At 34.2% G+C, this 26,075-nt stretch overlaps 1 protein-coding gene across 5 annotated transcripts; it reads left to right on the top strand.

Moving 5' to 3' along the window:
* Nucleotides 1–1,292: 1,292 nt before the first annotated feature.
* On the top strand, nucleotides 1,293–26,036 carry LOC120776796 (long-chain-fatty-acid--CoA ligase 5). Of its 5 annotated transcripts, none has more exons than XM_040107783.1 (11): nucleotides 1,293–1,391; nucleotides 5,990–6,304; nucleotides 6,426–6,580; nucleotides 23,014–23,187; nucleotides 23,277–23,814; nucleotides 23,892–24,245; nucleotides 24,394–24,596; nucleotides 24,651–24,733; nucleotides 24,802–25,030; nucleotides 25,093–25,266; nucleotides 25,326–26,036. In XM_040107783.1, the coding sequence occupies exons 2-11, from the start codon at nucleotides 6,229–6,231 to the stop codon at nucleotides 25,461–25,463; spliced, it is 2,124 nt and encodes a 707-aa protein (XP_039963717.1). In that variant the 5' UTR covers nucleotides 1,293–1,391; nucleotides 5,990–6,228; the 3' UTR covers nucleotides 25,464–26,036. The 5 variants fall into 5 exon arrangements, with proteins under 5 accessions (XP_039963717.1, XP_039963716.1, XP_039963719.1 ...); XM_040107782.1 differs by lacking the exon at nucleotides 1,293–1,391 and adding an exon at nucleotides 1,410–1,872; XM_040107785.1 differs by lacking the exons at nucleotides 1,293–1,391; nucleotides 5,990–6,304; nucleotides 6,426–6,580 and adding exons at nucleotides 12,029–12,098; nucleotides 18,789–19,042; nucleotides 20,206–20,241.
* The last annotated feature ends 39 nt before the right edge of the window (nucleotides 26,037–26,075 follow it).

Raw genomic sequence — 26,075 nt, 5'->3', positions numbered from 1 at the left:
AGAGTTTCGGTTAGTATTATAAATTGAGTCTTTAGAAGCTCATAGGATCTTTAATAGAAATGTCTAGTAGCGCTTTTTGGAAATGAACTGGTAAGTAGTAGTAGAGGTACTTATTTTAATAGCCTTTTTTTTGACAGATCACGAGTGAGTCGTGTCAAGCTGTCATATTATGTGAAATTTGAACTTTTATATGTGTTCCAGTTCTAGTTATGAGTTGAGCTCGTTCACAGTTCTTTTCTTTGTAATTTTTCTAAAACTGTTTGATAGTCCCTAGGTGGAAATAAGTTAGGGATCGTTTTGATTAGAGCCCGAATGTTGCGCGAACCGTTTTCTATAAATATTACTGTTATTGTAGCAGCTAAATATATTGCCTAAATCGAGTAATAATGGGTGATTCAAGTAAAAGTACTTTTTTCAATGAAATCTTCGGTGGGCAGATAATTTCACGTTTTGTGCCGGTCGATTAGTCACCAAGATCGTGTGATATCACAACGTTAGACTCTTTTCTGTGTCTAAAATTTATGCGTACAATGCAGCTTCCATTCAGGTCTTGGAGCCAAACATCATGCGTCGTGTTACCAGTCGAAATGCTCGAACGAGTCATCAAAAATTAGACTCAACGGATGGACCATCTGAGACGTAGCCGCGGCTAATAAAATGTATATGAAAGAGATAATCTTCAAAGAATAAATGGCAAAGAATGTTCTTTGGTATGATAACAAACATTCAACACAAAAATTTGAAGTTTTTGGGTTTTCCTTTAAAAAAGTAGGTAACCTCGAAATGGATCACCCTTTAGTTTGTATATAATATAGAGGTTAATGTATTGCGCTTTTGAATGAAGCATGCAAACATGTACATATAAACAACTTGCAACAAAGGTTTATCTTTGACTGTAATATCCATAAATGTATATGTACGTATGCATGTACATATGTATGTATGGATGTCTGTATGTTTGTCAAGCTTATCAATTACATATTATGTATATTATGCATAAAGATTGCATAAAACGCAAAAATGTAAATTTTATTATTGTGCAGCTTTGATTAAAACGAAGCCGATTTTAAACATCATCACATGTGTAATATAATCGCATGCGAATACTAAATATGACTGCAGATATGTACATACATGTGTACAAACATATATACTAAATGCCATACCAACCCTGACTGCCATTGGACGACAGATATTTATGCGCTAACGCGCCGGTCAATAATCGCTTGCACTCTGCCGTCCTGCAGCCAACTGAGCTCAGTGCGCGTTTGACATTTGAGTGCAGCAAAGCTTTTACACACATACCTACATAGTTGTAGGCCAGCGTAGGGCTATTACTCTGCCATCGATTTTTCGGTTGAGAGTTGTTTTTAAAGTCTATAAAACAGTGAGTAAGTGTTTGGCTTAGCTTTAGAATTTTTACTGTGTGCTCGAGCAGCTGGTACAAAAACAAATATAATAATAATAGCAAAGCAATTAAAAGACAACATATGATCGGGTTTTTGACAATTTTCAACACGAGCGTTATTTTCGTAGCTCCTTTCGCTGCGCGACTGCCGCTTTGTATTCCGGTCTAATAAGTCTGTCGTAAGAAGGCAGACGACTCGCACGTGTTTGTTTAGACTGTGTATGGTTTCGAAGCGAAAGCACTTGCTTTCCGAAAACATAAAAAAATATAGTAACAAAATTACGAATTTTCATAATTTGAAAAAGAATTGAAAGTAATTGGACTAAAGTAAAAATTATGTGGCGCTGTAAGTGAGCAGTCAATATATGAAAACATAACAAAGAAAAATAAGAAGAATTTTGAATGTTTGCTATAATTGGAAAAATCGATAATTTTCTTGGCTAACGTAAACATTATCGTGTGCGGTAAGTGCCGGAAATTAAATAATTATGGAATATAAATAACATAAATATAGAATATAATAAAGAAATATTAGGTCTTCAGTTGTTAAAATTTTTTTGTGTGGAAATATTGGTGTTGTTGCTACATAAGATATTCCATTTTTAAAACAAAATTTTTAATTTATGAAAATTGAATTGGAATAAAGTGTTTAAACTCAAGTTGGATTAATTATTAAGGTGTTGAAAGTGTAAATTTTAAGCTTTACTAACTAAATACGAAATATGCATTCGGAACAGTCACAGTGGCTCCAAAATTGTTTAACATTTAGTTATAATTTTTTCAATTTCTCGAAATGTAAGCTGTTAATTAAATTAATGTTATTGTGCTTTGCGCAGGGGTAAAAATCATATGAATAGCAGTGTGTTTAAACGCTGGAAAGCCAACCGGATGCATTGGTGCGTGTGATAGATTTGTTTCAATAACAAAATAAGAAATTATTGATTTTAATCTTTGCAACCAAGTATTAAAAAAGTCACAATTAAGCTTGGTGGCTTCTGCTGTTGTCGTTTTGATTTTTGGACTGCATATCGTCACCTGAAATGCAAAACAACGTATCATAAAAAAATCGAAATTGAGCTTTTATTCACTTGCTTATATTAAATATATGTAGCATGAAATTTTCGGTCTCCGCTGACAGCTATAACCAATACATAACCAATATATAACCATTTTAAAACCAATATATAACCACTTTATAACCAAAACTCAAATTTTTTTCAATATGAGTGGTTTCTATTATATCGCTTTTCCTTCATCTGTAAACTGATGAAAAGCGATGTTACGTTATTTTGCATTTTAGGTTACAGTCCAAAAATAAATCAAAACAACAACAGCAGAAGCAACGAAGTTCAAATCTGGCGTTTTTTGGTATTTTCACGCTTCATAACTTTCGGCTCATTTTTTAATTTCTTATCATTTTGAACGGTAAATGCAGCTATTATTGCCATTAATATAATAATGATATAATAATAATGATGACATTTTTGTGAGCTAAATGCTATGTAAATTATAAGGTTTTTATGCGGCGCATTCATGCACAGCTGCACCCATTCTCCAGCGTAACTTTTTTTAAACTCATAGACAAGTTTTGTAATGAGAAAGTTGGCAGGTGTGTTCATACATGTGACGTGTGCTTATTTATTGTTCGAAGCAGGGTTGCAATGCATTTAAAAATAACAGTTGAATAATAGTTTTTTTTTGTTTCCCCGAAAATCTTAATTAGAAATGGTTTTTAGATTTTCAATCCAAAATACTGGATTAAAAAAAAAAATAAATGCCAAATACGAAATTAAAAAACAAAAAGTGGTCAATTGTGTTTATATACAACATACGCGACGTGTTGAATTTAAAAAATAATCGAATTGACTTTTAAATTCATTTTTTTATTTTGCTATCCCGAAAATTTTAATTAAAAAGAATTTTAAAATTTTTGTTGTCAAAAATCGAATTGAACAAAAAACAAATACGGGATAATTGGTAATTAATAAAAATTTATTAATTTATTTATATCTCAAAAACCGGATTAAAAAAAATATAATAATTTTGTTTTTTATTATTTGTTTTAAATTTTATTTCAAACTCTTTAATTTATCTAAAATACGGGATAAAATGATATGAAAAAACTAAGCCACAAAAACCGGAAATAAAAATATAGTTTTATTCTCAAAAACCGGATTAAACATTTATTTTATTAATTTTTTATATTTATTTATTTAATTTTTTTGAATAATAAAATTTATTTTTATTTTTTTTTATTTTTATATAAATATTATTTGTATTTTGTTTTTTTATAAAACTAAATTCTTATTTTCAAAAATCAGATTCCACATTTACTTGTATTAATATTTTATATTTATTTATTTTATTTTATTTTATATTTTTTTAATAAAAATAAAATTTAATTTTTTTATATAAATATTATTTTTATTTTTTATGAACCTAATTTTTAATCTCAAAATCGGAAAAACTAATAATAATGATTATAAAAAATAATAATATAATGATTATTTTTATTATATTATATTATTTTTTTTTTTATATTTATTTATTTAATTTTTTTGATATTTTATATTTTTAAATAATAAAAACAAAACAATTCTACAATAAAAATTATTATTTGAGCTAAATAAATTTATCTTTTATGTGCTTAAATTTATTTATTAAAAAATAAAAGTAAATATATTTTCATTAAAAAAAACATAAATACTTTTAGTCCGTGGTTTGAGAAAATTTCTTTGTATTTTGTAATTCCAATTTTTTTTAATTTTTTAAAATATTTAATAATAAATTTTTTTTTCAGAAACCATATTGAAATTATACTTATATTTTTTTATTCCAAAAACGTTAATTGAAAAAATTCTGATTTTGGAACTGAAAATTGAAAAATTTAATAAAACAAATACGGGATCAAAGTTAGTTTTATTAAAATTAATTTTATTAATTTAAAATTAAAAAAAAAAAAATAAATTTTAAAATTTGTTTATTAAAAAAAAGAAATTATTTCATTAAAAATAAAAAAGAATTAATCTAAAACCGGATTAAAAAATATATAACAAATTTTTTTTTTAATTTTTTTAAATTTTTTTATTCCCAATACGGGATTAAAAAATAAAAACATATTATTCTAAACAACGGAAATAAAAATAATTTTTGTTTCCCAAAAACCGGATTTTAAATGTATTTTGATTTTTCCACATTTTTTAATTTTGTATAATATAATGTAAAATGTAATTTTTTGAATTTTTAATTTGCCATTTGTATTTAAAAATAAATTTTCAATAGAAAAGTTACTTATTTCGGATAAAAAATAAATTTTGAATTTATATTTCCGATTTTATCATTCAATAGTTTTAAATTTTTATTAAAAATCCGATTTTTAACCTGGGAAACTAAAAATTTAATGAAATTTAAATGAAAAATTTAATTTTTAAATTTAAAGATTTCATGAAACATTAATTTTTAATTAGGAAATCGGAACCGCCGATATGTTTCATGAAATTGCTAATTTTAAATTTAATTTTTAATTAGGATAAAGAAAAAGTAATTTTCACTTTAATTTAAAATTTAAGTTTTAATTTAATAGTTTTTCAATTTTTGATCCAAAATTTGTGTATTGAAGCATTCGCAACCCTGTTTAGAAGACTTATTGATATTCGTACACAATCTTTATTTATTTATTTAGTGGTGCATGCCATCTATACGAGTATGTAGACAGCGATCGATACCATACAACTAATGGTCTGCTGCAGGTTTGCTGATTCTCAGGGCAATCGATTGACGTTATGACTTGAGGGTGGTGGTGTGACTATGACATAAACGCTGCCAGCCGCTAGCCAATAGAAACTAACAAGTTGTTGTCATACCTCCTGTTGGGAAATTGCTCTATTAAATAACTTTTGCTAGAATTGTTGCTGAACTTGTTTTTTGTACACTGAACTGGGAGATCTTATAGGTTAGGTGACGTCGTTGGAAGTCGTTGAATCTTACTTTGACAGAAATTCGTCCTTTGTGTTACCCAAAAATTCCTGAAAGATAGATTATCAGATACTCATCGATCGACCTTCCTTCATATAGTTTTCCAAATAGCGTCCGACAGAATATTGAGCTGAACCGTATATAAACATATTGGACAGTGTCCGGTCAGAACACCTATAATTGGGGAGAGATTGGTTTTGTTAAGAGCCAGGAGTTCGGAAGACCTCTTACGATTCACTCGGGGTCAGAAGTAACTCGTAGTCGCAAAAGCTCTGTTTGTTAAACAGCGTTTGCTGAGCTCACTGAAGGTCCAATGGTCCAACGCCAGAACGCAAGGGAACATTGGATAACCGTCCCGACTCCAATCGGACGAAATTTAAGAAAGGGACAACTTTTTTATTTGAAGAAGTATCTTCACGAAATCTGGCATAGATTGTTATGAGATTGAATTGTTTAGATCGGGCCACTATAAGATCTAGCTGCCATACAAACTTTTATACCATAAAAAATGCTCTAGTGAAGGGTATTATAATGCAGCAGAAGTTAAAATTTTTATTGTACTAGAAATAAAATAGCTATTATTTATTTTTCTTTTCAATATTTCAGAAACGACAAAGCACGTGCTTTCTTCTAATTAGTAAATAACCGAATAACTTGCATTCCAATAAGTCGCTGTCAGACTTTTCATTCAAGTATTTTGTAGATGTTGATAAAAAGCAATCTTTAAGTTGATACTCGACGTGGAAAGCTTTATATAGAAACATACTTACATACATAAATATTCAACTTGCGCTTCGCAAATAGCTTGAATAAGTCTTTCGATATCGGAGAACAGTTCAATTAAGATGTCAGTCATGACGCCGGAGAAATCAATTTTAGCTTACTTCAATCACTTCATAGTGAGCAACTTTTCATATTTACGTAAGTATTGACTTATGATTATTTAAACTTATTACTTAAACGTAACTGTAACTCAAATATGAAAGAACTATGCATTTTTTGTAATTTTCGATACTAAAGTAACACTCAAATACACTTACAGTTGATGAGATTGACGGCTATTTGTATTACTTTGGTGGTACGGCGGGCGTTATCACAATAACTGGTATTGCAGCAGCGGCTACTTATTATTTAAAATCGCGTCCCATACCGGAAAAGCCGCTAGTGCCTCTGGATAATCAAGCGCCTATATTGGAGGTAAGTGAGACAGTTTATAAGATTAACATGTTAATATAATAGATAGATCTCGCGTCACGTTTACTCAAGTGGATAATGCGGTTCCTCAGAGGCGCACTACGTATAGCTGCTTCCAGCTGAGACGCTGTAGTTGCTTTAAAGCATAGTATCGAAGACGACCCGAATTAGACCATCCGCCATCGCGCGGCACAATTGGAGCTGTTCTTATTCACTTTATATTTGGTTTGTGGACTTACATAAACCAATTTGTGCAAGAATTGGAACCGAACGACCATCAAACGCGTCGCACTTTCGGTGAATGGGCACAAAATAAGATGGTCTCGATTTTTACAAGAAAATTTTGCTTAGCGATGAAGCTTACTTTTGAATGAATGGGTATGTTAATAAACAAATTTCTCGAGTTTGAAGTGATGATGATCCGCAAGTCTTCATTGAGATGCCGTTACAAACTCAAAAAGCCATAGAGAAATGACTAATAGCTTGTTCGTGCTTGAATTGGTGGATGTTGTTGTAGAAGACCTTTTTTTCAACGAGAGATGGTGCTACATGCCACACAGCCAACGCAGCAATCAATTGATTGAAGGAAACTTTTGGTTAGCGCATTATCTCGCATCTTTGGCCTGTAGCATGGCCTTTAAGATCATGCGATTTAACACCGCTGGACTATTTTTTGTGGGGTTATCTGAAATCGCTTGTGCACCCAGTTAAGCCTGAGGCGATTGATTCCTTGGGAGAATAGTAAAGATCTGTACTCCCTTGCTCTCTTGCGATTGCATTGCTGCAAAAAGTGATCGAAAATTGAGCTTGTTGGTTCGAATTTATACGAGCTAAATTCTTAGTCATTATATATAATTATATTCCTTTTTTTCTTCTTGAAAACTACATGTCTAAAAAAAACACTCTTGATATTACTTCGTTCCCTGTTTTTTGACAACATGACATTTTTAGGGAATGGAATTTCTTGAAGAACTAATTAGCAAACCAGCTATCAAAGAAAAGCAAAGCTTCGACAAATTTCCAGCCTCCAGCTTGTAAATACCAAATGTAATAAAAAATGCGAACTTAGAAATTGCCACAAAAAAACACCCCCTTTACTTTTTTAAATGTGATAAAAAATGGGAACTCAAAAATTGCGTGCCTAAGCCATTGCCAACAATTAACATTGATTTTCTGTGCTTTTTTTTTCAAATTAAAGTTATTTACCTCTACAAAAAACACCCTTTACTTCTACTATTTTTGCGTTACGTTATTGTTATGATGTCTTAAATTAAACACTGACTAGCCAGAGAAGCATATGTACTATATATAGATATGTATGTTTCTCAAAAATATATTTTCCAACTGAGTATATTACGTAGGTTGCCTTTTATATTTCGGTATTTGGCAAATCGTCAAGTTTGTCATCTTTGATGTTACACGTACTCTGACCTTTGTGATATATGAGAGCTATTTGTATTATTTACAGTAACTTAAAATATTCATCTCGGTTTAAAAATGGAATTAAAGTGCGAGTATCTTCTTGCGATTATTTTTTGACAACTTTCGACGTGGTTTAATTCAGCAAATGTGTATCGATGTAGTTAATTACATTTTTGGCGATAAAGCTGCAACAGAGACCAGTGCTTATTGGTGGATCTTAGAGTTCGTAGATCAATCCAAGACGAATTTCGTGACGGTTGTCCAAAATCAGGAAGCTAGCTAATCAGCATTCACCATACAGTACTGACTTAGCACCGAATGACTTACTTTTGTTCCCGTACGGAAAAGATAAACTAAGAGGTCAACGTTTTTCAGCATCTCTAGAGACGGTTGATGCGGACATGCTTTTAACATGTTGTCGAGATGCCGCAATCAGAGTGGCAAAAGGAGAATATTTTGAAAAACAATAAAGATTAATATTTGTTTTTTGTTCTCCAATCCCGAAATATAAAAGCCAACCCTCGTATGTACATACATATATCTTTGCATATGGTTTAAGGTAGCAACAGAAGTCACATGATTCATGTGCTCACGTCTGCGAAAACGATCTGATTGGCATTAAATTTGAAAAAAAAAAACACAATGCTACTGCTAAATCACGTCATACATAGGTATATTGAAATGCGTTTGGTATTTGCTTAGCGGTAATTTGAAGTGTTCATACTGAGATTAAACAGCAACATTCATTACTATGTTCAACAGAATATTTCATACTTTGTCTGGCAACGCTAGATAAAATCGCTATTTGTCCAGAACGACTGAAAAGTCTATCATATCGTAACTAAGTGCACCTCATCTAGGTGCCCAGATTACAAAGGTATAGTCGCGAATGAACTGGCTGATGAGCTTGCCCGCTCCACAGCATCCACCAACATGGTAGGATCGGAATTTTTCATTGCGGTTGGTCCCCACACCATAAAAGAGTTGGTCCGAAAGGGAACAAAGGAGACAATTTGTCGTCTGCGAATTGCCGGTTCTTCGACTTGGAGTTTGAAACACCAGGATTTCATTTTGCTGGGGCTAGTTGAGACGTAATCGCGTAAGCGGTGTCTACGCCAGTAAAGAAGAAGAATAAAGTTGAGACGTTGTGACTTAGGAGAGGGCACAATAGATCCTAATCTAATCAAACCTAAACATTCAGGTTATCCCGTGGCTGTTAAACGCTACAAAGTCAATGACGTTACAGTCTAATAAAATTCGAATAACAACTTATGTTTCCAATAATTGGAATTCCGTTACTAAATTGCTATATTCACATATGCATCATGAAAGCAAGTTTTGTTGTTGCTTTTATTGGTACGATTTTTCGACTTTGATGTTTTTCGTTTCGGCAAATTTTTGATGAAAATCAATCACTGGCATCTTTTGTTTACAATATTCTAACAAATTTATTTATTTTTTGACGATTTAATTCGATTAGAATATTTTGATTTTCATCAGCTCAGCCCCCACGAAACAACAAAGCAATACCTCTGGGCATAGAAATAATAATAATAAAAATTACGCTTCAAAATTTATAACCACAATAAACAAATATTTCAATATTATTAAAACCATAATTTCCTGTAGCTATTAATAACATTATTTATATTAAAATATATTAAAAATATTATTTATGATAAAAAATAAGATCATGCAGAGTCATGCGAGAGTCACCCAAGCACTGGCCAGGCATGGTGCCTGCTTTGCTTATATAGAGCTAGCTGGCAGCTAACTTCCTGTGAGCTCAACTCATGACGTTCAAACCACATCACATCGCGGCGCTTCAGTCACCCAAACACTGGCCAGGTACGGTGGCTGCTTTGCTTATATAGAGGCAACTGGCAGCCACCTTCGCGCGACTTTACCTCGTGGCTTTCTAATCACTTCACACTGCGGCGCGACAGTCAGCCAAGCACTGGCCAGGTACGGTGCCTGCTTTGCTTATATAGAGGCAACTGTCAGCAAGCTTCCCGTGAGGTCAACTTATGGCTTTCAAATCGCATCACATCGCGGCACGACAGTCACCCAAACACTGGCCAGGCACGGTGCCTGCTTTGCTTATATAGAGCTAGCTGGCAGCTAACTTCCTATGAGCTCAACTCATGACATTCAAACCACATCACATCGCGGCGCTTCAGTCACCCAAACACTGGCCAGGTACGGTGGCTGCTTTGCTTATATAGAGGCAACTGGCAGCCACCTTCGCGCGACTTTACCTCGTGGCTTTCTAATCACTTCACACTGCGGCGCGACAGTCAGCCAAGCACTGGCCAGGTACGGTGCCTGCTTTGCTTATATAGAGGCAACTGTCAGCCAGCTTCCCGTGAGGTCAACTTATGGCTTTCAAATCGCATCACATCGCGGCACGACAGTCAGCCAAGCACTGGCCAGGTACGGTGCCTGCTTTGCTTATATAGAGGTAGCTGGCAGCTAACTTCCTGTAAGCTCAACTCATGATGTTCAAACCACATCACATCGCGGCGCTTCAGTCACCCAAGCACTGGCCAGGTACGGTGGCTGCTTCGCTTATATAGAGGCAACTGGCAGCCAGCTTCCCGTGAGGTCAACTTATGGATTTTAAATCACATCACATCGTGGCGCGGCAGTCACCCAAGCAGTGGCCAGGCACAGTGTTTGCCTTTCTTTTATAGAGATAGCTGGCAGCTAACTTCCCGTGAGGTCAACATATGGCTTTCAAATCATATCACATTCTGCCACATCTGCCTGCCCATATATATGTAAACTAATTCCTCAGTTTTGAAGATATCGTTCTAAGTTCTTGCATACATGCCTTTTTCATCAAGAAGCTGCTCATATTTCGGAACCGCCGATATAGGACTACAATACCATATTGCTGCCATACAAACTGAACGATCAGAATAAAGTTCTTGTATGGAAAATTTCTTTATTTGATAAGATATCTTCACAAAATTTTGTATGTATTATTCTTTAAGGCAACGTTATGATCTCCAAAGAAATTGTTCAGATCGGAACCCTATAGCATATAGCGACCATACAAACTGATCGATCAAAATGCAGTCCTTGTACGGAAATCTTTTTAATTTGAAGAGATATTTTCACAAGATATGGTAAGAATTATTATCTGAAGTAACTATATAATCTCCGAAAAAATCGTTTAATTCGGATCACTATAGCATATAGCGGCCATACAAACTGAACGATCAAAACTAAATACTCGTATGGAACACTGTTTTCTTTGTTGAGATATCTTCACGAAATTTGGCGTGAACAATTGTTGGAGGCAAAGCCACAATCTTCCAAAAAATTGTTTGAGATCGAACTACTATAGCATATAGCTGCCATACAAGCTTATCGTACAAAATCAAGACAATATCACTTTATAACGTTTTATATTATAAGAAAAGCAACTGTGAAAAGTATTATGGCCTCCTTACAACCGTAATTAACGTTTTTTTCGTTTAATATTCAAATATTGGAATTCACATCCATACGCGTAAGATGAACTATAGAATACCATATATCCAATAAACGATCTAAACAGAGTGTCAATCACTCAGCAGGCTTCCACATACCAAACCACCTGCAAGCATCACTGCCCACTCAACGCCGCCGCTCACAAGCTTGTTGTCAGTATCATGTGCTTCGAAAAATGCTGATCGCGTGAGACCGCTAAAGAGCACCGCCACGAATATTAACGATAACAAACGAAATTATTTTCTTTGTACATTCTCTACATATACTATATTTCGAAAGTCGGCCGAAACAGCGCATCGTACCGAAAAAATGCACGACAACTATGCTCTGGTCACTTGTGCTTGCTCTCACACGATGCCCGAACATTATGTGGGCATAGCTTGCTTGTTGCGAATAACTGTCGCGATTCCCAAGCGAAAAAGACTGTTCGATTGTTCGAAAATGCAGATGTTGAGTTAAAGCAGTTTTTAAAAAATTTAGTTTGCAGTCAAACTTTGCGTCGGTATTTCTAAAATCGTGCACTTGCTTGTAAAGCGTTTAAAGTTTAATATTAAATCGTCTAAACTACTTATTTGTGGCCGGTGGTGTCAATCGTTGCGACGTAAATACAAATATATTATTTAAGAAAAAATGTGTACAATTTATTCGATTTGAATATTAATTGAAAAACAGTGACATCGTGCTTTGTCTATTACGTAAATGTTATACTGTGCGTAAAAGTGGCACGAAAACGCTCGTCTATTTGTACAACAATGCGCGAATAATTATACTTACAAATAAGCAAATGAGATTGAATATATATATACATATAATAATTTATTTGCGTTTGAAAATAGAAATAATATAAAATGCTGAGATAAGTGCAGTTGTTGAGGCAATTAAAGTGGCTTCCCTATGCTAAATGAGTTGGTGCAGCGCATGCACATTCGTGCATACATACATACGCGCATTTAGTGGTACCGCCAAATAACTGGGAACCGAATTATACCTTTCATAAAAACTATATAGTTTCAACATTTCAGGGGTTTTTTTTTTAGCAAATTTCGTACACTAACTATTGCCAAGAAATAATAACGGTTTTAAGTATTTAGAGGTTTCAGTGCTTATGTAGACTGGCAGAACGACAAGATAGTGGCTTTGATGAATACAAAAAATATATTTGATTGTTTAACCGTTAGCATTTTTTAAGTTTTTTTTTATTTAAAGCCAAAACTAATCCCGATAACAACGAAACGCATGTACATTGTGACAAAAAGTACCTGGAAATTAAAAATAAAACGCAAAATATTTAAATATTCATCAATATTTATTTGTCGTCTTGAAAGTAATCTCCACCAGATACACACTTATGCCAACAATTTTTCCAGTCCTCGCAACATCGGGGTTCCACGGAGCGACAATTTCCGTTTGAGAAACAAGAAAAAATCACACGGAGCCAAATCTGGTGAATACGGTGGTTGATCGATGGTATTTATTGCGTTTTTGGCTTTAAATTCGGTCACAATCTTGGTTCGATGTGATGGTGCTTTAACATCGTGTAAAATTCATGACGCGTTCTTCCAATGCAGAACGGTTGTCCTCCCGCAAACGTCTCAATACGGCCAAATAAAACTCTTTATTAGCCGTCTGACCCTCCAGAACAAATTCATCATTGATGATTGTTGACTTGTTTGCATGTCATAAACCCATGTCTCATAAGCAGTTGAAATGCTCTTCATGGATGTTCTAAAACTTTTCATACGTCCGTTTCTCTGAAAGAAGTTGCATGGCATTCAATAAGTTGTATAAAGTAAGAAGGGTTTTAAAATTTTGTATTATAAATATGGCTGCGGTGAATAGCTTCATTGGACAACTAATCAGTTACATCAACGGAATACTTTTTTGCAGCTGCTCAACGTGTCATCTTCTTTCATATCATGGTACTGCTTAGAAACTAGAATGATTTCTTTTGAATTAAATTTCCGCTTTCCTGCAATTTTCATCCACAGATCGTTTTCGTGTTTCCATTGTGGTATTGAACGCTTGAAGAACCAAGTTTTTTTCATTGTTTGACTGAAGGATTTAAACCATATGAATATGTCATCAAAACGCCACACATATTTCAAAATATCAGCTACCACTCGACGAGTTCATATTACTACAATTATCGCAACACTGTCCACAGCAACCTTCCAAAGGAATGTTGTAATTCTTCAATGTTTTGCTAATTAAAGCAGCAATGGCTTTGCCTGGTTTTTCATGACATATTACAAAAGCGAGAAAATGTTCCTCTATGTAGTGGACTGTTTTTTTCAGCATTGAGAGGGATATGAAATAAAATAAATGTAGTCTGCTAGGGCACCCTTAGAGAGCTCTGGGTCCTGGGTGGCATTATAGCCGACACAAAATACCAGTTGTTGTTAGAAAGCAGTTCGTCGGCTGACTAGTCATTTAATGTTAATAGCAAAATTTATTTCGAACTAGTTGATTTCCCCTTATGGCACTAAAGGCTTATACACAAATGTTCGAATACTCGTGAATTTATGAATTGAAAATGAGTGTAGCAACAACAAACATGCATGCATATCAAATGAATTTATGGTTTGTACAACTAAAATATTGTATAGACAATTACAATGTTTATTGTTAATTTTATAAAATAAGCCAAGCGAGTCAATGCTGCACACAACGCCTTTCAGTTCTTTTTCCGTTTCAAATATTATATACTTACATTCATAAATATGGTTGTATGTGCTTATGTGCATTGTAATATGTATACATTGCATTTGAAAAATTTTGTAGTGAGATTTTTTGTCATTATAAAAAAATTAATGAAAGATATCCCGTAGCTGTAAATTATATACATTCAGATCCATATGCATATACATACATACATACATATATATATATATATATATATCCTTTCGATTTCTATCTAGAAGTTAAATATTTTGCAAAAAAATAATAAAACGGTGACATATGTACATATGTCTGCTTGCGTCTATCATATTAGGGTGTTCGTTTTTTTCTGAACTAGTTTTATTATGAGCGAAATAGACTCTCAGGTTTTGGGGTATCGATCTGAAATTTTGCACACGTTCTTTTCTCCCCAAGCAGCAGCTCATTTTTCGAAATCACTGCTATCGCACCACTATAGCATATAGCTGCCTTACAAACTGAACGATTTTACTCAAGTCTTTGTATGGAAAACTTTTTTATTTGACAAGATATCTTCACGAAATTCTGCGAAGTTTATTTTAAGATAAAGTGCTAAAATAGCTAAAGAATTTTTTCAAATCGGGTCACTTTAGCATATAGCTGTCATAAAAACTGAACAACGAGAATCGTGTCTTTTGTTTGAAAAAGTTTTTCATTTGACGAGATTTCTTGCTGGAATTTAGTAATGAGTGCTATGTAAGGCAATCCTATAATCTTCGCATACATTTTTTCAGATCGGATTGCTATTATATATAGCTGCCATAGAAACTGAAGCATTAAAACTAAGTGCTTGTGTAGAAAACTTTTCTATTTGACAAGATATCTTAACAAAATTTGACACAAATTATTGCTAAAGAAAGCGGTACAATTTCCGAACAAATAGTTTAGATCGGACTACTATAGCATATAGCTGTCATGCGAACTGAACGATCAAAATCAAGTTCTTGTATGGAAAACTTTTATTATTGTTAATGGAATTGCTATAATATCTGAAGAAATTGTTAAGATCGGTCAACTATAGCATATAGCTGCCATACAAACCGTAGAATTAAAAACTAGTTCTTGTTTGGAAACTTCTTTATTTGTGTAGGGTTTTCTTGCTTCGAAGAAGCCGAAGTTAACGCTTTTACTGGTTTTCATTTAAATCGTGCCTAAATTATATATTTTATATATTTTTTCCCATATACATATTTCATATTATAATTTTTTCACATTTTGCATAAAGCGAGTTGTTGGCTATACTTTGAAAAAGTGATAATCTAAATTTTCTGCTCTAAAAAAATTTGCAGATAATTTTTTCATAAACAAATTCTTTTTTTTTTAATTTTTTCATGAGTAAATGTCTTGAAAAGTTTTACGCAGTTAAAGCTTTACACCAAATAACATGAGTATTCATATGTACAAAGGATTTACAGGTTTTGTGTTGCTCATACGTCATGTTGTACTATATGAGTACAGCAATACTTTTGATGCTTAATTTGAAATGCGCATAACCTTTGAGGGAATGTTTGTATGAAAAATTCATTAATATTGTAAAAAACGTATTCAAATCATTTTTAATGGTAAATAATTTTTGTAAAGTTGTAGTTGCACTTGCTTTGGGGCTAAGAACTTTATTGCAAAATAACCAAAAATCCCATATAAAATATGCTTGAAAAGAAAATGTTTTAAGCACGGTTTAAATAAAGAACTTTTTTGTGCGATCCTTTTTTAGCGAAACTTTAAAAAAAAATAACTTTAGGAAATAATAGAGGCCCTAATTTATGGATATAACAAACTTATATTAAAAAGAAACTGAAAAATATATAATTATAACAACTTTAGGAAGTAAAAGTGACCCTAATGTATGCATATAGCAAATTCACATTAAAAATAAACTGAAAAAAACGTAATTAAAAAGCTTAGTGATCATATGATGTATTAAAAAGGAGAGAGACAAGCGCATAAATGCTTAATACTTGGTGATATATGAATGAGAAAACTCTTAAGAGACACACCACATTAATACCGTATGTATGAATGAGTAAAATCTTAAAAGACACCACATTAATAGCGTTGTGAATGTGTGAAGCAGCATTCGCTTTTGTCCAATTCGCTTTTCACGATATTTGCTTGAGCATATTTTTGACACAACACAAACGGTGCTGAAAATTGGCATTTCAAGTATTCAGGTGACTAATAAGAAATTCACAATTTTCACTAACGCAGCTAGCAATATACGTGCATATATTGATATGTATTAGGGTGGGTAAGAAAAAATTAATATAGTTTTTTTTTCTTTTTGTAAGAAATCATTTTTAGTAAACTTCTACGAAACTGTGATTTTTACAAATTCAAATGATTATGTGTATTAGGGTGGGCAAAAAAAAATATGAATATTGTTTTTTCGCTTTTTACGAAACCATTTTAGTAAACTACGAAAACTGTGAGTTTTGCTATTTCAAACGATTATATGTATTAGGGTGGGTAAAAAAAATATGAATATTGATTTTACGCTTTTTAAGAAATCAATTTTTGTAAATATCTACGAAACTGTGAGTTTTGCTATTTCAAATAATTATATGTATGTATTAGGGTGGGTAAAAAAGTATGAATATTGTTTTTACGCTTTTTACGAAATCATTTTAGTAAATTTCCTACAAAACTGTGAGTTTTGCAATTTTAAATGATTTCTACCATTGAGTTATAAAATTCTTAAGAAAAAACAATTTGCCTTAAAATAAGGAAACTTCAAATGCTAGGTACTAACATTTAAGCGATTAGATTTAGGTAACAACCGTAAGAGACCATTTTATGGAGCATTTAATAATCTATAAAATTTATAAAACGAGATATTTTTTCAAATATGTAGTTGCAAGCGAGATATGAATTTTTTGCAGCTGGGTTGTGGCCACTACTCGTTTAAAGCCATGTATGAATATTAGCAGGAAACCAGAATATTTGTATATTCTGGGATCGGGATCCATGCCACAAAATAGTTCTGATCGCGATATTTATTTGAAAGTATGAAACAGAGATGGATCGCGATCCATATCACAAAATAATTCTGATCGCGATATTTCTTGTAGACTTAGACGTAATATTGATTGAACGCGTTCTGATAATAAGAGAGATCTTCATAGATGTGTCTAAGAACCTATTTTCCAGACTACAAACGAAAAAAAAAATACTTTTTTTGAGCCACCCTAGTACATAAATTTGTAGTTCTGCGTAAGTCTGGCGACAAACGTGTAATTGCAGCATTCATAACGATATAACGGTGTTTTATGCTTTTAGGCTTCCAAAAGTTCTAACCAAATACAGCAAACTTAGAACCTGCAACAATCTGCCAATCGCGCGCTAAGGGTAAACACATAAAGATCGCGATCAACCGCGTCCACTTGTACTTATGTATGTTATTTGACCGAATTCAAGGTGTTCCGCAAATGCTTTGACAGCCACACCTACGCCATTGTCTGCGCTATAAGGCAAACCGTTTCTGCGGAAAGCAAGTTTGCTGACATTTCGGTATCAGCGTTTGTACGTTTGGGGAACTTCGGACGTGTTTGCCATGACTTTAGCCTTGTGGTGTCAAACGTTTGAGATGATTTCAAAAATATTTGAAAGGTTTTCAAAGCAGTATGTATGCATGCCAATGTGTATGTGCGCTAGTGCCGAGATCAATTACATTTTTTGCGTTTTTCGACTTAATTGCAAACAATAATTCAAAATCGGCGAATATATGCTTAAACTATAAAAAACTCGTCGTGTTTGTGAGACAATTTCCTGCGCCCAGTGTCTCAAGAAGCTTACGTGTACGACACGTGTAATGAAGACTAAAATGTTGTCTATATTATATATATAGACACCCACTTATTTCTGTATGTGTAAATACGAAGATGACGTGCATATAAACGAAGTGTGAAAATATATTTGATGTTACTTTTTAATAGAAGCGAAATTTGCAAAAGTGTAAAAATAATAATGAACAAATGAAATTGGGCGAAAACGTAAAAAATGTAAAAAACATAGAAACCATTTTTGAGGAGCTTTGTGGGGTTTAACACTCATTGTTCACAAAAATAATATAAAAAGATAAATTAAAGAACAAAATTCAAAAAAAATATTAAAAAAAAGCAAAAAAAGTTAAAAAAACTCAAAAAAAAAGTATTTTAAAAAATTAATAAAAAATTGAAAAAAAAAATTAATAGCAAACTCATTGTTATTCGTGCAGTTTGTAAAGGAATGCCTGCAGTCATATAATTCTGTATAAAGTCTCAAAAGGCAACATGAAAAGAAATCTTTATTTAGATAAATTGTTTAATTAAAAAATCTACAAAAAAGATTTTTAGTAAATTCGTAAATAATTTTTGTGAAATCCGTTTATTGCTCGTTACGCATAACGTGCTGCTTTAATGCGAGGCGCGAAAAGTGTAAACGATTAATAAAAAAATTATGTGTTCTAGGTGCTGATGTCTTTAATATGTTTACTTTCATGTGATCTTTGAAATCTTTAATGCTCGCCGAATAAATAAAAATAAAAATAGATAATAGAATTAATGCAGAGTGCTTGTACGCTTTTTTCAATAAACTTAAATTCTTTGTTTTATTTAAGTGCAGTTGCGCGTCCGAAGAGTTAATTGAAAAAGTGCAGAGTGTATTTATTTTTATCAAAACACATAAGTGATTCAGTAAATAAATAAACGAAATAATTTATTATTTATCGTTCGTGAGTGTTTTCAAAAAGTTGCTTAAGTGTGAGAGAAAGAGCGTGAGTCTCAATTGTACAGCTGCAAAATGTCGTGCTGTGGCCAAATAACAACAATTCGTCCGCCCATCGAAATGTCCAGCCAAAGTGACGTTTTGAAGGTAAACAAAAAACTGAGTTTTATTAAATAAGAATGATTTGAACTTATATATACTGCAAACCAGGATCGTGATATTTGTTGCTAGTTTAGTAGGCAATATTAAAGGATGACGATCCATAAAATAATCCTGATCGGAATAGTTATTGAATGTTTAGTAGCTGAGGAGATGGATCGCGATGTTGATTGTTTATCATACAATAGAGATGGATCGCGATGTTGATTGTTTATCATACAATAGATCACAAATTAACGCTGATTGTGATGTTTATTGTAGATTTAGTATGTAATTGAGATGGATCTCGATACATATGACAAAATAATCCTGAACGCGATGTTGCCAGGTTGTCAAACAATATTGATAGACCGCGATCCATATCAGAAAATAATCCTGATCACGAAATTTATTGATATTAAGATAGCTCACATGCGGTATAAAGTCAACCGGATGGTCCAAAATCTTTCTATTAGGAAATTTTTGGTCCGATTCATCTTTGACTCACAGGAATACTATTATTAGAAAAGAATTATCTCCGAATTTATGTAATATATCTCACAGATTGACCGATATTTTCGATAAAAACTTGTTGAAGGAACTTTGATTCATTCGCGATTCAACAATTCTCAATATGGATCACGATCCAAATATCACAATAAATATTGTACGTGTGAAAGGGGTCCACCCAAAAAAATTAAATAATATAAACTTTTACTTCACATTCAGAAGAATTATATTGAATATATACTGGAAATATGTTGGAAGGAAAAAACCCCCCAGAAAGAAACTCTGTATCCGCTACTGTACTGGAGTACTGTTTTTGAAAGTCTTATAAATTATATCATTTATGATTGTCGTAGCTCAGCAAATTTACTGCTTGAGTTTCCGAATCAATGGCAGGCAAAACTATACTTTGAGCTCTAGGGAAGTCATTAAAGTTATTCCTCATTTGTCACAGCAGCCCAATCTACATACATACATATGTACATATAATACAATACGTAGAAAATCAAAATCGTTTAAACATCTATTAAGGTTTCAGCGCCACACCGTTATACTATTTTATTTTCATGTTGACAATAATTAATTATTGCTATTTATTTTGTATTTTTTCTGTATTTATTTTCAACAACAACGTAACGCAAAATCAACAAAATACCGCATTTTAGTTGAGATACGATCCACGACTAGACATTCATCGCAGGGTAAAAGAGAAAAAACGTTAACAATGAGTTTTGCATCCCAGTAAATACCCAAATTAGTGTGTATCGAAAGGCATGCATTTATATTTGACTAAAATGTCATGTTCACATTCACACATGTGTTCATACATATACATACATAGTACGATGACGCTCGAGACACCATCATACATATATAAGTACATGCATATGTAGATGAAAGCAATTCGTTATCGTTGTCGCACATCCGCAAATACAAACATCCTCTGCAGTGCAGCATACAACTGATCAGGCTAAATGGAAGTTCAAAGCGAGTATATTACTTCTTGACTTAAATTGAAGTAGTTGGAATAGCAGCAGACTTATACGAAGTTTTTACAAATTTTGATGCAGAAAAGAGCAATAAAAATAATAAAAGCTTTACAAATGGAAAATATTCCTTACAGGCACTTGATTTCGAGCGATCAGTTTATATGGCAGCTATAAGCTATAGTAGCCCGATCTGAATAATTTCTTGGGAGATTATATCTTTGCTTTAAGAATTAATTCTTGCAAAATTTAGTAAAGATATCTTTTCAAATAAAAAAGTTTTCCTAACAAGAACTGGATTTCGGTCGATCAGTTTATATGGCAGCTATATGCTATAGTGGTCCGATCTGAATAATTTCTTCGCAGATTATATCGTTGCTTTAAGAAATAATGTATACTAAATTTTGTGAAGATATCTCTTCAAATAAAATAGTTTTCCATACAAGCACTGGATTTCGGTCGATCAGTTTATTTGGCAACTATATGCTAGTCGGATCTGCATAATTTCTTCTCAGATTATATTGTTACTTTAACAAATAATTCTTGCCAAATTTCGTAAAGATATCTTTTCAAATAAAAAGGTTTTCTATACAAGCACTTTATTGGAACCGTTTGGTATACAGACAGACAGGCGAACAAACAGCCGGATGTGGCTAAATCGGCTAAGCTTGTCATGCTGATCATTTATAGAAATATTTTATACGATCTCCAACATTTCTTTCTGGCTGTTACAAACTTCCTGCCAAACTTAATATAGCCAGTTCAGGCCATAATAAGTAGATAAAGTGAATGCAAGATTTTCTTCCAAATAATTTTATGGTCGCCTAAGCCAACAATTCACGGATAGTTAAAAATAAACAAATTAAAAACCGCACAGTCCTTCACATATCTGTATACATATTTATCCAAATGAAGACCAATATGTGTTTACGTAAATTCCATTTACATACTTATTCCGCTTACATACATATGTACATATTGATCCAAAATATTCGAAATTTATCAACTTCTGCCTCGCTAGTGAGGCGCAACGCGACAGCTGGTCTATTTTATTATACAGCAATTTACGCAGACAGTGGTTTATAATAGAAAACTGAAAATAGTCTTCTACATATACATATCTATATGGGCACAATAATCATATATACATAAATATCTGCATATATGAGTTGTGGTCTTCATCAATCATATTTGTTCGGGTATATATTGTTTTCAGAAGCTCATTCGTGAAAGCCCTCAAATGAGTGCATATGTTGCTTAATTGCTTAATTGTGATTCTGTAATGATATATCGTTTTATCTCTTCACTGCATATGAAACGTTAATATAATTTTGTTGCTGTAAATATCAGAAAGGAAAAATAAAATTATTCCCATCAAATCGGGCCGTCCGCCTGTCAGTCTGCAAAACGCCCAAACAATTCACTGGGATTTAGCGGTATCGAACTGAAATATATAGTGTACAGGGATGGATTTCATGTATGTAAGAGGTGTTTTTTTTGATATGTGGTTTTCAAGAATACTATTTAATTAATATAAATTATTGTAATGGCCAAGAGCTTAGCTTTATTATAAAGTTAAGGCTTTGCTATTAGGTTTTAAAAATGATTACAGACAAGTGAGCGACGCTGTCGGCTCGAATAAATCCAGCTGAAAGGAGAAACCCAAATTTCGAATGGTTTTTGCAGCAATTGGGGTCGTCGTAGAGCTCATACAGTTCACGGTTCCATCTTTTTGAATATTCACCGCTCACGCAGACGGCTTCAAAGAGTTCATTAAGCAGCATGCCTCAGTAACCCAAATATGCCAACGACATGACTCAACCACGAATTCGTTTTATTTTTATGCGTTTAACTGTATTCTTATAGTCGTAGGGCTCATACAGTTCGCGGTTCAATCTTTTTGAATATTCACCGCTCACGCGGCCGGCTTCAAAGACCTTTCGGAGAGAAATAATGCCTAATTGAAAACCGCACGTCTAAAAAAATCGAGTTGAGGGTTTAGTAAGCAGCATATACCTCAGCAACCCAAACATACCACCCTTTTTATTTATACACACAATGTTTACTATATAATCCAAGGTATGTAGGTATGTTTGGTTTCGGCTACCGAGGGCGCATTACAGACTCACCTGCCACTGCACTGACCATTCGAACTGCTGATCATTAATTAAGATGGGACCAAAGTCGCGTTGTCACGTTTGTACTCAATTAGTTGTGATTGAGATTTCATATGCTAGCATATATGAGACGAATATACATATACATATATGTGTATGTATAGAAATATATTTCTTAATTATTTGTTGAAGTCGTGAACGTGCACTCACGTCGTTTTTACACTGGACACTAACATGCATATTCATATAATTAATTTTCTAACCTACAAATCCTTGCCTGTCATGTGTTATTTATTCAATAGAAGTATTCCCTTTATCTCTCTCTTCCCATATTACTGTCTTGATGCATGCCAACCACTATTCCACTCAGGGTCCTGATCACATACACGTTTCGAAATTCTATAAAGAAGCGAAGAACGGCAAATTCATCAGTTACATTACCGAGAATGTGCGCACGCTATATCAGACATTTCGTGAAGGTGCCTACTCCTCAAACAATGGACCGTGTTTGGGTTGGCGCGAGACACTCACATCACCATACCAGGCAAGTTTATCATACACAAACCATATTCCACAATTCTTCTGCGCTTGTAAGTGCCAAAAATTTGACTTTTTCTGTTCTGTATTACGCAGTGGATCAATTACGATGAAGCCTTGCTACGCGCCAAGAATTTCGGCGCCGGCATGATTGCTTTAGGTGCGCGTCCCAAACAATTGATTGGCATTTACTCGCAAAACCGTCCCGAATGGATTTTATATGAGCAAGGTTGTTACAGTTTTTCTTTGGTTGTGGTGCCGTTGTACGATACGCTCGGACCGGAAGCGTGTGCCTTCATCATGCGTCAAACAGAAATGTCATTGGTTGTTGTGGAGGATGATGCCAAGGCTTTGATGTTGTTGGAGAAAGCGCCGCCCACGCTGAAGATCATAGTCTCAATTAAGCCTATAAGGCAGCATACGCTGGAACGCGCCCGAAGCCGCGGCATACAGATATTCTCTTTCATCGATGTGGAGAAATTGGGCGCTAAGGGCAACCATCCGGAAGTGCCGCCAGTATCCGAAGACTTGTGCACCGTTTGCTACACATCCGGCACTACAGGCAATCCGAAGGGTGTGATGCTCACGCACGGCAATGTGGTCGCCGGCGTATGCGCGGTGATCTTGCAAATGGGTAAGTGTTGCATGCCGGCTTCAGTTATTCGGTGTTGCTATATAATTATTTTTTTTTTCGTTTTTGTTGTTTAACAGGTGAACACCGCATACGGGCAGGCGATGTCATGATATCATTCCTGCCGTTGGCGCATATGTTTGAGCGTTGCTGTGAGAACGGCATCTACTATGTGGGCGGCTGCGTGGGCTTCTATTCGGGCGACATTAAGGAGCTGACTAACGATTTGAAAATGTTGAAACCAACCGTAATGCCAGCGGTGCCGCGTTTACTTAATCGCGTTTATGATAAAATACAAAATGAGATTGCCTCGTCGGCCATCAAGCGTACTTTATTCAATATGGCGCTCAAGGCCAAGGAGAAAGAGCTCTCGCGCGGTATTATGCGTCGCAACGGCTGCTGGGACAAGTTGGTCTTCAAAAAAGTGCACCAAGGTAAGTGAAGAATTGTGTTGTTGTTGTGGAGTTGACTGTCCTTGGCCGGTTAGGAAATTCGGATCCGTTCCGGTTACGTAAACCTGACTGTTATGGGCACGGAAGTGAACAATAGTCTTCATTGACGCTTTATATGAATCATTTTCAGCTTTTGGCGGCAATCTGCGTCTGATGGTTGTCGGTTCCGCGCCGCTGGCCGGCAATGTCTTGACATTCATGCGCTGTGCACTCGGCTGCTTGGTGCTGGAGGGTTACGGCCAAACCGAATGTACTGGCGCCATTTCATTAACCGTACAGGGTGACTACGTGCCGAATCATGTTGGACCACCGGTCTCCTGCAATGCCGTCAAAGTAAGTTGAGCTCTGTAAATCTTTTTGCATTTTATTGATATAATTTCCTTACAGCTCGTGGATGTGCCGGAGATGGAGTATTTTGCCAGTCAAAATACTGGCGAGGTATGCGTACGCGGCTCCAATGTGTTCCATGGGTAAGCGTAACTTTATAGTCTCACGATATTTCAAATCTCTCTTGACACTTTACACTTTCGCTACGCAGTTATTATAAAGATCCAGAGAAAACTGCTGAAGCTGTTGATTCCGAGGGTTGGCATCATACTGGTGACGTCGGCATGTGGTTGCCAAATGGCACGCTGCGCATAATCGATCGTCGCAAGCATATTTTCAAGCTTAGCCAAGGTGAATACATTGTGCCAGAGAAAATTGAGAATATCTACACGCTGAGTCAGTACGTCAATCAGGTGTATGTGTATGGCGAGAGTCTTAAGGTGTATAAATTGTGCTAACCATTTATGTAGTGCCTAATAACCATACATTTCCGTTACTTTAGAGCTGTATTATTGCCGTCGTTGTGCCTGATGTGGATGTGCTCAAGCAATGGGCTAACGAAAATCGTGTCAAGGGCACACTCTCTGTGCTCTGCAATAATCAACAGGTCAAGGAGCTGATTATGAGCGATATGCTCAATTGGGGTAAACAGAGCGGCTTGAAATCATTTGAACAAGTGAGTTGTGAAACACAATGGCGTGTAAAAGTATTAACAATACTCATTTTGCTTTATAGGTGAAAGACATTTATTTGCATCCGGATCCATTTTCGGTACAAAATGGCTTGCTAACGCCGACCTTCAAAGCGAAACGGCCACAATTGAAGAGCTATTTCAAGCCGCAGCTGGATGACATGTACAAACATTTAGATTAGAGTTGAAATTTATAATAGCAAACCGTTTACGAAAAGCATAGCGCTAAAGCTTATCCGTGGCTAATTTTGGATACGAACAAAGCAAGCACTGATAGCCAATTAAAGCACTGCAGGGAATAATGAACCATATCTGCAATATGAAATTCCTAAACGAAAAATGCAATTAGCGTAAAAAATGCAAAGTTTCACAAAATTAAATTTAATTAAAAAATAAAAATCGGAAATTTGACTTCGTGGGGGAAAATCAATCAAAAAGCAATTGCAATATTTTTAACCAGTTAGCACTTACCACTTTAATATATAGCAGCGTAGCTGCAACTGATTATGTATGGAATGTAGTAAATTTACCTAAACTTATTTAGAGTACCGTTATAACACGAGCAAAGTAAAACTTTATTTAAATTTCAGCAAAAACAATTATTAAAAAAAAAATAACAAAAATACTCTATTTATACGTAAATAGCGCGCCTAACCAATTAACAAGCAGCAATTATAGAATTACAATTACTTATGAATATCGAGAAAACCAAAAAGAAGCAGTCAAAGAAGCGTATCGTCACCTAAAATGCAAAATAACTATCATTTTTCGTAAGTTTACAGGCGAAGGAAAAC

The sequence above is a fragment of the Bactrocera tryoni genome, chromosome 5 (assembly GCF_016617805.1).
Source record: "Bactrocera tryoni isolate S06 chromosome 5, CSIRO_BtryS06_freeze2, whole genome shotgun sequence".
In the NCBI taxonomy this organism is placed as follows: domain Eukaryota; kingdom Metazoa; phylum Arthropoda; class Insecta; order Diptera; family Tephritidae; genus Bactrocera; species Bactrocera tryoni.
The sequence above is the reverse complement of the archived record's forward strand: the minus strand, read 5'-3'. Positions and strand labels throughout refer to the sequence as shown.

What these genes read in the sequence shown, in the direction of transcription:
- LOC120776796 (XM_040107783.1), top strand. Translation starts at nt 6,229, where the DNA reads ATGTCAGTCATGACGCCGGAGAAATCAATTTTAGCTTACTTCAATCAC. An exon ending in ATCAAGCGCCTATATTGGAG is followed by an intron (nt 6,581 to 23,013) that starts GTAAGTGAGACA and finishes TATTCCACTCAG; the next exon opens with GGTCCTGATCACATACACGT. An exon ending in GCTTGAAATCATTTGAACAA is followed by an intron (nt 25,267 to 25,325) that starts GTGAGTTGTGAA and finishes TTTGCTTTATAG; the next exon opens with GTGAAAGACATTTATTTGCA.